This window comes from Arabidopsis lyrata, assembly GCF_000004255.2.
Source record: "Arabidopsis lyrata subsp. lyrata unplaced genomic scaffold ARALYscaffold_5, whole genome shotgun sequence".
NCBI classification, from domain to species: domain Eukaryota; kingdom Viridiplantae; phylum Streptophyta; class Magnoliopsida; order Brassicales; family Brassicaceae; genus Arabidopsis; species Arabidopsis lyrata.
In genome coordinates this window covers 11424540-11436010 of record NW_003302551.1, presented here as the reverse complement: position 1 = coordinate 11436010, position 11471 = coordinate 11424540, and the positions used below count along the sequence as shown (strand labels likewise).

At 31.9% G+C, this 11471-nt stretch overlaps 2 protein-coding genes across 7 annotated transcripts; one reads left to right on the top strand and one right to left on the bottom strand.

Annotated features, from left to right (window-relative positions):
* Nucleotides 1–1276: 1276 nt before the first annotated feature.
* On the bottom strand, nucleotides 1277–3150 carry LOC9313432 (MATH domain and coiled-coil domain-containing protein At3g44790). Of its 2 annotated transcripts, none has more exons than XM_021026312.1 (4): nucleotides 2947–3150; nucleotides 2685–2845; nucleotides 2333–2604; nucleotides 1277–2029 (listed from the first exon to the last, which is right to left on the bottom strand). In XM_021026312.1, exons 1-4 carry the CDS (start codon nucleotides 3042–3044, stop codon nucleotides 1556–1558), a joined length of 1005 nt encoding a protein of 334 aa, XP_020881971.1. In that variant the 5' UTR covers nucleotides 3045–3150; the 3' UTR covers nucleotides 1277–1555. The 2 variants fall into 2 exon arrangements, with proteins under 2 accessions (XP_020881971.1, XP_020881972.1); XM_021026313.1 differs by having other exon boundaries at nucleotides 3021–3150.
* Nucleotides 3151–3313: 163 nt separating this feature from the next.
* On the top strand, nucleotides 3314–6033 carry LOC9313431 (splicing factor U2af small subunit A). Of its 5 annotated transcripts, none has more exons than XM_021025937.1 (7): nucleotides 3314–3600; nucleotides 3802–3861; nucleotides 3974–4055; nucleotides 4146–4272; nucleotides 4373–4669; nucleotides 4817–4894; nucleotides 5767–6033. In XM_021025937.1, the coding sequence occupies exons 1-7, from the start codon at nucleotides 3364–3366 to the stop codon at nucleotides 5798–5800; spliced, it is 915 nt and encodes a 304-aa protein (XP_020881596.1). In that variant the 5' UTR covers nucleotides 3314–3363; the 3' UTR covers nucleotides 5801–6033. The 5 variants fall into 5 exon arrangements, with proteins under 5 accessions (XP_020881596.1, XP_020881597.1, XP_020881595.1 ...); XM_021025938.1 differs by having other exon boundaries at nucleotides 3802–3888; nucleotides 4373–4619; nucleotides 4845–4894; XM_021025936.1 differs by having other exon boundaries at nucleotides 3802–3888.
* Nucleotides 6034–11471: the final 5438 nt, after the last annotated feature.

The window sequence follows — 11471 nt, the reverse complement described above, 5'->3', positions numbered from 1 at the left end:
TCCAACAGCCACCACCAAGAGAAGCCAGAGAAGACGGAGAGCCACGGCCAAAACCGGCAGAACGCGAGGAAGAAGACGAAGACGGAGATTGGCGAGAGAAGCTAAAACAGAAATAGAAGAAAGAAAAAGCCCTCTCCGGTGCCGGAGAAGCACACCGGAGAGGCAAAGCGAAGCTCTCTGTTTTTCCTCGATGCAAAAAAGATGTGAGAGAACGGAGAAGCGCGTGGGGGACACGCGCCAGGTGAGGGTTTTTTCAAAATTATATGTTCAAGCGAGAAGTGATGGTATCCTAGTGGTATTTCCTTCTCACAGATGAGTGCCAGAGGTCTCGAGTTCGAGTCTCTCTGTCACCACGGTGGTACTGAACCTCTCCAAATAAAAACTCCTCCATACAAGTAGGGGCAAGCGGTGTATACTAACCCGTAGGTCCAGGCTGGAGGTGGAGTTTTTCCTGGATATGGGGCCGCTTTGCGGTGGGGTCTGTCACTATAAAAAGTTTACCCTAACAGTTTTTCTTAGCTAAATTATTAGCCTGATACCCCAATTTTGTCAACAAACGTTATCAATCGATAACGCTATAAACCTGCGGCTTCCAGAAACGTTCTATACTGTCCAAACAAAATGTGATCGCTGCATTGTGTCAAGATCTTCACATATTTTTTTTTGTTTTGTTTCCCTGTTATAGTAGCAACAAACAAACCCACCAGTGTTTTCATGTCTTCAAAAGGTATATGATCCAAGTCTTGGACTAGAGATAGTAAAAACATTATACGTTCTGCCTCTAATGTTCTTGTACAAGTATAATGAAAATTGCATGAGTAGTGAGGGAATGGGTAGACAGTGAGAGCATTATCTATGAATTGGGTGCCAATCTTATGTTATGAGCTTGACTCAGCTTAGATCTTATTATGTGTCCTCAGAGTTTTGCTTGAACTGTTATTAGGATGCTCCAGAAGTATTTATCTTCTTTGCAAGTGACAGACTCTGTTTGATTGAGAGTTACTCTATATGCTAAAGTATTTTTAACCGAATCCATTATCCACCAAATCGATAAGAGCAGTCAAGGATGTTGGATACGAGACAAATGACTGTTATGCAGGAAGCTACTCTCCCTATAATCATTACGAGCTATATGAGACATAAGAGAATTAATGATCAGACAACCTTAAAGTGGCAAAACACCTTAAATTCGCTTAAATACATCTTTGAAATGCCTTTTTGCAGAGGGGATTATTGTATCCGTTGCTGGTTTTTAACCTCGTAAAACTAAACTTGGTTTAAGACAAAATTTAACTTTGATTTGCATAATAAGCTAAGATTATAGCTGAATACTGAAAAGTACACTTAGTAGGTTCACCTTTGCCAGCGATAATACAGTTACATAGTCACGAAAGAGACAACTAACAAAATCCTAGTCCTAGCGAGTCCTTTTAACAAAAAGATTAGCTCTTTACAAAATATAGGAGCTTCCAGTAGACAGAAGTTTCTCTAGCTTCCTATGTTAATTCTGAAGCCTAGACTCAAACGAACATAACACCTAGCAGACCCTACGTCATCAGACAACATCATCCAACGTTAGAGGAGGAGCTCTGGCGGCGGCCAACACCTTTGTCTTCTCTTTCTCAAGTAGAGCTTCTGTGTCTGAGCATTTTTGCTTCAAGTCCTTGAGTTCTTCTTTCTCTTTCTCCAGTATAGCTTCTATGTCAGAGCACTTTCTTTTAAAGACCTTGAGTTCTTCCTCTAATTCTTGCATCCGAGTCTTACCAAACAGCTCTTCCATCTTCTTTTCCTTTACTTCCTCCAGTTTACCCTCCAACCAATCCACCTTAAAGCCCGAATTATTCAGATATGTTAGTGCTTGCTCTGCTTGTCCCATGTCATCAATGGAAATGTCTTGCAGTGATTGACACAACGTTTTGATTAGGCTGAGGACGACATTTATGCATGATGTCCTCAGATGTTGGTTCTTTGCCCGGAACTTTAGTGCCATTTCTGGGTGTTTTTCGAATATGCGTTTCACAGATTCCGCCTGCAGTTGTAAAAAAGGATGAATAAAATGTAAACTAATATGTATACATACCCATAACCTTAATGATAGACTTTAAAGATACCATTTTAATTTCCTACATTTTCTCTGTATTAAGATGTGTTCTACTGATAAATTGAAAACACAAAAAAACCATCTAGTCCAAAATTAGCAACAACAAAGAGGTAAATGATGATAAGTCTCACCAGTTTGAAATCGATATATTATATAGGCATTTATCCAAGTCACTTCCTTTGTAAAATAACGCATCTAAAAAGTTTGAATTAATCTTTATGAACATGTTACCTCTGAAGGAAGAACTTGAAACCCATTGACATCTACTGATGAAGTTACCACACCATCACCATTTAGTTTTATCCTTTTCAGAGGTTGAGTTACCTCTTGAGATTCCTCAGAAACATCTAATTTGCCAATCACTTGAAGAACATCTACCTCCACAACAATCTTGACTTCATTGTTCACAAGAAATCCACCCTTTTTGTCATTAAGTTTGGTAAGAAGAATCATTTTTTGATACCCGCAGAGAGGACGGTATTTACCTATCCATTCTTCTTTTCCTGTAGACCACGAAAAGATAGAACTGACATAACACAAAACCCAAATAGAATTCACAAAATACGAACTTTATAGAACTCACCTCCTAGTAGGGAGAGTCCATAGGAGATTTGATTTACGAAAGTTAGGCGATATCTTATGTGTCTTTTCCATCCATATGGCAAAGTTTTAAAATCAGCTACCACCAGAAATAGAAACAAATAATCAGCCTTATATTTTCCTTTGGGATAAGCCGCAAGATACCTGCAAGCAAAAATAAAACAATGGAGGATGTTCTCATAAACCTATATTGGACGAAAAAAACAACAACATTAGAGATATAACAAAGTTGTCTTCTTCTTTACCATTTGCAGCCACCGATCACGAATACATCAGAATTAATGGACTCAGATTGCAAAGAACAGAAATTCTTAATCACCCAAGTGAATTTCTCATTCCCCATTGAAATACCACAACCAAACTATCAAAGCTTGAAGACGACCAACCAACCAAACCCTATAACCTAAGTCACTGAGTGGTACTGGCACTGTTGTGTCGAACCACTCTTGTATCACTCGTCGTCTTCACTTATATGGATTATGGGCTTCGGCCCAATTTAACACAAGTTTTGTGGTTGGTTTGTAAATAGTTAAAAATATAGGGGTAAAAGAGTAAATAACAACTTAAATCTGTTCCAGAAACATCTTTTAGGCATAGCAAGTAAATAAAACCTAATTCCACGAAGAAGAAGAGTTTACTGTTCTTCACAAAGCTATTGGAAGATGGCGGAGCACTTAGCGTCGATTTTCGGAACGGAGAAGGATCGTGCGAATTGTCATTTCTACTTCAAAATCGGCGCTTGTCGTCACGGAGATCGATGCTCGCGTCTACACACCAAACCAAGTATAAGCCCTACGCTTCTCCTTTCGAATATGTATCAACGTCCCGATATGATCACTCCTGGTGTCGATGTCAATGGAAACCGTATCGATCCTCGTAAGATGCAAGCACACTTCGAGGTTTGTAACTTTCTTTTTTTCTTCAGGAGATTGAATTTGCGAATAATTGATGTTATTTAAGTTTTTTTTAGGGATTTTGATTATGCTCTTGAAGATTGTGAAGTATGCTTTGAGTTTTTGTTTGCGAATCTTTTGTAATTCTGGTGAATGATTGATTTATGTTATGTGCTTTTGATAATGTATGTAATTGTGAATGTGCAGGATTTTTATGAGGATCTTTTTGAGGAGCTGAATAAGTATGGTGAGATTGAGAGTTTAAATGTCTGTGACAATCTCTCTGACCACATGGTTTTTTGAGATACTAGCTAAGCATTCTCTCATTGTTTGTTTCTTGGACTTTGAATCATAACAGTATGTCAATCTTCTTGTGTAGGTTGGTAATGTGTATGTGCAGTTTCGAGAAGAAGAGCAAGCAGGAAATGCGCTTCACAATCTTCAAGGAAGATTCTATGCAGGTTTGTTGCGACTTCAATGTTTTAAGAAGTTTTTTTTTTACTTACAGGCTTGTATGTTAGTCTTACTTTTTTGAACATTTGGAAACACAGGTCGTCCAATCATTGTTGATTTCTCCCCTGTCACCGACTTTCGTGAAGCTACTTGTCGACAGTATGAGGAAGAGACTTGCAAACGGGGTGGATACTGCAACTTTATGCACCTAAAAAGCATTAGCAGGTTCACATGTTTCTTCTTTTGTCATGTGTTGTTCATATATGTTTTCCTATGTTGTACTTAAAACCATCTGACTCTCTCGTCCATCAACTTAACTTGACAGTGGATTGAGGAGGCAGTTATATGGAAGATACAAAAACAGGCATATCCATAGCAGAAGCAGGAGTCCTTATAGGCATCGTAGTCACGACGATCGCTCTCATGAAAGGCATAGCCGTAGTAGAAGGTATGATGATGATGATGATGATGGTGAGAGCCGTAGCAGGAGCAGGAGATACAGAAGCAGAAGTCCTAGTGGAAGGAGACAGAAAAGTCCTGTTAGGGATGGGAGTGAGGAAAGACGTGCTAAGATTGAGCAATGGAACAGGGAGAAAGAAGAGCAGGAAAATGCAAATAACAGGTAGATTCAGTTAGGTTATCAACAAACGTAGCTCACAGCCCATTTTTCGCTGTGCAGGTTTACGCAGGGTCAGATACTCTGTGATTTAAATTAATTAGTTTGCTTAGTTTACATTGATTGGTTAGTGCTGACAACTTTTCTTGTTAGGGATGGGAGTGAGGAAAGACGTGCTAAGATTGAGCAATGGAACAGGGAGAAAGAAGAGCAGGAAAATGCAAATAACAGGTAGATTCAGTTAGGTTATCAACAAACGTAGCTCACAGCCCATTTTCCGCTGTGCAGGTTTGTGCAGGGTCAGAAACTCTGTGATTAAAATTAATTAGTTTGCTTAGTTTACATTGATTGGTTAGTGCTGACAACTTTTCTTGTGCAAATCAAGCATGTGGTTAGTCATAGTAGTCCTTGCATGTGCTATCTTACTTGCTTGCAATGATGTGAACCACCCTGAACTTCTGTTTTGCATTTGTGAAACCATTCTCAGTTTTCCAAACTGTTTTCATCAACTCAACCATCTTAAAGCTGCAAGTTTTTTAAACGCTCATTTCTGTAATTGCAAAGAAAGCATTTTTCTGAGTTAACCAGTTTTCTCCCTGTGTTTTCTAGGGTTGGTTCATACTTCACTTATGTTTGCTCTATGTGTGTACGATGGTTCATAATTCACTTATGTTTACACAAATCTCCCCTGGTTCATACTTCATAGAACTTATCATTGTGTGTTCATGCTTATATTGGGAATGAATTTGATGTAGTACGTGTAGAACTTTGTTTGTAACTCATAGTCATAGTGTCATCGAATTTATCATTGTGTGTGTGTGTTTGCTTTGTTCTGGTGTGAGTTCGATGTGCATGTAGAACTTTGTTTGTTACAGTCAGGGAAAATATGACAAGTGCAAGTTGGGAATAAAGCGAATGCAACCATAACTCTCTGTACCATAACGTTCTGGTCATCTAATTTTCAACTCTTATAGCTTTTCCAATCTCTCTGGCTTTGTTATTGCATGCTTACGGTTTTTGAGAGTTTTGCAGGTTCAGGTTTGGCTTGTAGGGATGATAGGTGCGAAAAGGTTTGTTAACGATCTGTGGAATTTGTTTTTCAGGTTGAATTGGTGGCTTGAAGATTTTTGTGTTTAAAAAGATATGCAGATGCAAGGACTGTTGGATTCAGATTTGTTTCAGACAGGTTTGATGGTCGCTTGAAGATTTATTTTTCGTTTTTTTTTTTGGGGTTTTGAGTTTTCAGACTTGTTCTTGGCTTTGTATGGATAATTTTTTCTACTTTTAAAATATTATTGTGTGCTTTGTCCTGATGGATCTCGGCTCATTTAAACTCTAAAGTGACAATGGAAAATTAGATGCTTCCCGCGTGGCGCAGAATGCAATTTTAAATAAAAATAATATTAGTTATACTATATAATAACATAATTTTATCACTAATTTAAATGAAATAATGTTTATACGAGAAAGGTTTTCTATCAAGCTTGAGATTAGAATCCCGAAAATCGAAAGTTACGACCCCGTTTAAGACAAGGGCTATTGGATCCGAATAAAAGCACTGCAAGCACTGGGTTGTTTAAGGCAGCGATTCTAAAGAAAGAGATTTTCTTCTGTTTGGTTTCGTCTCCTTTGATCAAAGTAGAAAGGCTTTCTACTTTGCTCTGGTTTAGCTTCGTTGTTTGTGTCTATTTCTGCTGGAAAACTAGGCATGGACAAAATAACCGATCCGAAAAGAGTAAACGTAACTGAACTGAAAAATATACTCGAACCGAACTGGACATAAAACTCTAGACCCTAAGAACCAGTACCAAACCCAATAATTGTAATTACACAAATACACAACGTTACAATTTTTTTGGTCGGGTTACATGGATAGATTTGGGTGACACAAGTACAATTTCTTTTTTAGACATGTCGGAAACTTTTGGGTCATTTGGGTATTATTTGGATGATACAAGTATGATTTTTTTCCGAGTATTTTGAATATATTTTTTAAAATTTAAAATCCCGAGTACTTAAATGTTTAGGCAGTTAGACTAGACCTATGGAAAACCAATCATAGAGAAAGAAGATCTTATTATAAATGCATGGTATATCACAAAATATCTCTTTATGGTTTTATGTGCATCAAATCCTAATGATATATCCCGAGATTTTAATTAAGGGTTTGAATGATATAAAACTTTTTTCACGTTTTCAACACGTGATTCTATTGAATACAAACCATTTACAAAAATTTCTGCTGAACTATAAAACGTAAAAAATAACAAATGATTTTTCAGTTTATCCGGCACGCTTTAAAACTATAACTAAATCATAGAAAATTCATTCATCCATGAAATAGTAGCTTCACAATCTGTTCTACGTACAACAACATGTTGAACTACTTCAACAAGTCGACGCGTAAGATATCCAACATCTAATGTGCTTACAACAATATGTACAACTCCTTTACGGGCTCCATAGCAAGAAATAATATATTTTGTTAAAGACAGTCCTTCGTATAAATTGCTTTGAATAGGTAAATCAATCATTTGTTAATTTAGATTAAAACCGTTGTCGTTGTATTGATTCCACTATTTCATAATTCAGCTATTTCGTTGTTATTCGTACATACCGGTCAATATTTTGTCAAATTTAAAATTAGAACTAGCTAACAGGTAAAAATAATTATTAAGTTAATTCGAATTAACTATATAATCTATTGTAATGGCAAAAATGTATAATAACTTTGAGTTGTTTTATGTAAAAATATGCTTTGCCTATAATATGATGATTATTTGTATTATAACTCATTTTTCATAAAATAAATAATTTTATAAATTCATTCACTTAAAAACTAGATTACAATTTTTATGTATTATATGTTTTGTGAATTTGATTGTATCTTGGTTCAGAAAAATATATACATGTTTTGTGTATATATATATATATATATATATATATATATATATATATATATATATATATTTGACAGCGTATATTATATGTGAATGTTGATACATAATTATTTCTGTATATTATAAGTGGGTTTCGATTCTAAAAAATAAAATGTGTGATAATTAATTGGTTAGTTATGATAAAATTTGAGATTCATTTCGTAAATGAATATGCTTTCACATGTACAATGATGAAATGTATCAAATGTATCTGCCACATGTACTCTTAAATAATAAAATATTTGAAATTTTTTTAGCTACAGTAATCCTCTATTATTTATTAATGTTCATCCTTTTAAATATTTTCTGTTTTTGGTTTCGTCATTTAAATATTTTCTGTTATTAATTCCATCCGGGGTAGAATTTAAACTTTTAGTCAAAAAATATTTCTAGATTCAGTATTTGAAAATATTAGTCCTAGTTTCGATTACAATTTGTTAAAGTGGATATTACTATTTATTGAGTAAAATATGTAAATATTCTAGTTAAGGCCGGGCAGTTAATTAAATGGGTTGATGAGCTCTTGGACAGCAACATGTGAGCATGAGATTTAAAAATAATTTAATTATTCTTTTTTACTTCAAGAAAATAATATTTACACAATTAAAAATTAAAAATACCATTGAATTGAGTAAATATACGACTTTGTAATAATTGTGTAACTTATGCACATGTTAACACAATTAATACTCAATATTGACATTATAAATTTCTACATTTACCATTTAACAAAAAAAAAATAATTAATAATATGACTAAGGTTATAGAAATAGCTTGTTTTTAGTTTTACAATCAAAAATATTGAAATCAAAGACACTAAAAGTAATATGACTAATGTTGTTTTCAAAATAAATTCCAAACTGCATTTCCATTGAAAAATACTTGATAATCTCATAGCAATCAAACTATGTTAGCATTTTAAAACTGATTAAACGCATTAAGTGTATGAAAATCAATTGTACATTTTTTTTTTTGGTAAGCTGAAAATCAATTGTACATTGTGCTTATTTCACATGGTCTTAAATCCATATGTTTTATGTTTTAGTTTCCTTTAAAGAAAGTATTAAGACTAAATTATATTTTAGAAATTTGTCGTCATGGAGTTAAAGCTGCCCAATGTCCCGGATATGGAAATTTTTTCCTTGTATGGGATTGGCCTCCCAACATACAGAGCATACATATATCGTGTTAAGTTGTCATAACCTTTAATATTTTCAGTTCAATGGATTGATGATGAAGAAAGTTGTTTGAAAGCTGGCAGTTATTACGTGGACGAGGATGGTATAGTACTCGTACTAAGTGTAAGGTTTACAAAATGAGAAAAAGAATTTATAAATTGATTGCAATCTTGAATAATTTTCTTTTTCTTTTTTCAACGATGGAATAATTTACAAAACAAACAGATATTTTATAACCAAACTAGATCATCACCCGTACTAAAGTACGGGTTGAATTTTATTTATTACAAAATTTATATAATATATATATGAGAACTAAGTTTTAATATATTATAATAGTAAGTGAAAAATATTAATTTTTTTGTCAGTCCCTATATAAAATATTAGAATAAATATAGAAATTTTTCTATAATACTCAATTATGGATAATTTGTTTTTAAGATATAAAAACGGAAAATAATTTTATTTTTTAAAAAGTAATATTTTTTGAACAATAAGTTAATTTATGTTAACAACCACAATATAGGATTGCATATATTTCAGTTAGATCAAAAATTAAAATATCATAAATGAATCGCATATAAGACATATATTATTTTGAATTAATTAAGAAAATTAGCTATTATTTTGAATTAATTTAGAAGATTATTTTTCAATTTATAATTCTTTGGTTGTTGAAATAGAGATTTGTTTGAGCTAATCTAATTACAGAATTTGTTTGAGATTTATAATTACGGAATTTACCAATTATTCGCATAATTGAATATGTTATAAACATATATTTAGTATATAATAATACCAAAATTAACCCGTGCGTGGAGTCTATATTTTCATTTTAGAATCTCAATATTTTATTTTAAAATATTGCGTGCACAATCTATTATTTGTTAATTCTAAAATTGCTTGCGGAATCAAATTTTCAAATATTTAGAGGTGTCAAACCATATTTAAATGTTCTACACTATTTTTAAATATTCCAAATTAAAATCTTTAAATTTTTTTTGTAGTTTAGAAAATTATGAATTTCAAAAAACAAATTATATGAAATTAAATATAACTATTCAAATAGTTATAAGGATCAAAACACATTTCATCATATAATATATTATATTTAACCGCTACCTATTATAAATATTTTTAAAAATAATCAAATTAGAGTATTTATAATTTTTAACTTTTTGAACTATTAAGTATTGATGATATTCTCTAAAAGTATCAAGTAAAACTTATTTTAAATGTTGCAAATTAAAATATTTAAATTTTTATTGTAGTATATAAAATTATACATTTCAAAAATATAAATGTATGAAATCGAATATAAATATTCAAATTCTCACCGTTGCTCAGTCGGAATTTTTGTTGACTTTATTTTTGTGTAAAAGAAATATATTACTCAAGTCTGAATTTTTGACTCGTTTAATTGTTTCCTTTATAGATTGAACAATTTATATGCGTTTTTAAAAATTCAAATCTTGGCATATGCAGGAAAAAAATTACTTTTTTTTATTATGTAGATGATATGATGATTTATTTGTTTCATATTAATATAATCATATTAAGATGAGAGGTGAAGTTTAATGATTAATAACAAATTAATATGGTAAGTTAGATATCAAATCTTATATGTTCATTTTGATTGGTCATTTAAAAAAATAATAATAACAGATTTTCGTTTTATAATTTAATTAAATTAATTAAATGACATAAATTAGTATTTTACTTGTTTATCATTAATAAATTGAATGAAATTTGTTCTAAAAGAAGATTTTTGTAATGGCATTCTTAAGTAAATTCTTACAAAAAGGAAGGTTAGTTAAGGGTATATTATAAAGTGTACTCCCCAAATAATAGTATAGGATATTTTGTATGTAAATGATTATTTTCGGAATGGAATAATATTCCAAACGTTTTCTAATATATGGTAAAAATTTTGCACAAGTCAAGATTACAACTAATCGTTATTCCAGTTTTTGATTTTCACATCTATTTTTAATATGTTTGAAAATAATGTATGTAATATTTTATAATTGCAATAATTATTAAGTTTTATAAAATATAATAATTTCTAATTTATTTTTTTCTAAGAACCTCACTAGAGAGACTACCATTGGACTATGAATTTTTTTTTTTTAAAACACAAACTCTCATCTAACAAATTAACAAAATTTAAATTAAATAATTGGTGAGAGCCATGGTAGTCTCTCACCATTGGAGATGGTTTAAGAATCTTAACGAATCTAAAATTGCCAAGAAGAGAGCTAGAAGTAAAGCTAACAAGGAAGCCCTTCGTAAGAAATCTCATCAGGCTAAGATGATTGCAATAGCTAAGGCTATTGATATATTTAGGTTCAAATAATTTTTCTGAATTGTAAAATCAGAACATTTTATAATACATACGCTGTCCGGTCTAAGAACATTTCACAGCTGCAGGATGAATCTGTTCAAATTGTCATCATAATTTATTTTTTATAACTTAAATAACATACAATATTAATATACATTGGATCTGTTCAAATTGTCGCCATGATTTGTTTTTCTAACTTAAATAACAAACAATAATAATATACATATTTGTATATATATAGTTTATTTACTTCATAATTTTATTTATTTAATTTAAATTTAGTTTTTTTTTTAATGGGATATATATAACACTAATAACAAAATCTGTGAATATTCTAGTTTTCAATA

Excerpts from the sequence above, each read along its gene's own strand:
- LOC9313432 (XM_021026312.1), bottom strand. The coding sequence starts at position 3,044 with ATGGGGAATGAGAAATTCACTTGGGTGATTAAGAATTTCTGTTCTTTG. Across the intron at positions 2,846-2,946 it reads GTGATCGGTGGCTGCAAATG|GTATCTTGCGGCTTATCCCA; the intron begins GTAAAGAAGAAG and ends TTTTGCTTGCAG. Across the intron at positions 2,030-2,332 it reads TTCAAGTTCTTCCTTCAGAG|GCGGAATCTGTGAAACGCAT; the intron begins GTAACATGTTCA and ends TTACAACTGCAG.
- LOC9313431 (XM_021025936.1), top strand. The coding sequence starts at position 3,364 with ATGGCGGAGCACTTAGCGTCGATTTTCGGAACGGAGAAGGATCGTGCG. Across the intron at positions 3,601-3,801 it reads AGATGCAAGCACACTTCGAG|GATTTTTATGAGGATCTTTT; the intron begins GTTTGTAACTTT and ends GTGAATGTGCAG. Across the intron at positions 3,889-3,973 it reads ACAATCTCTCTGACCACATG|GTTGGTAATGTGTATGTGCA; the intron begins GTTTTTTGAGAT and ends CTTCTTGTGTAG.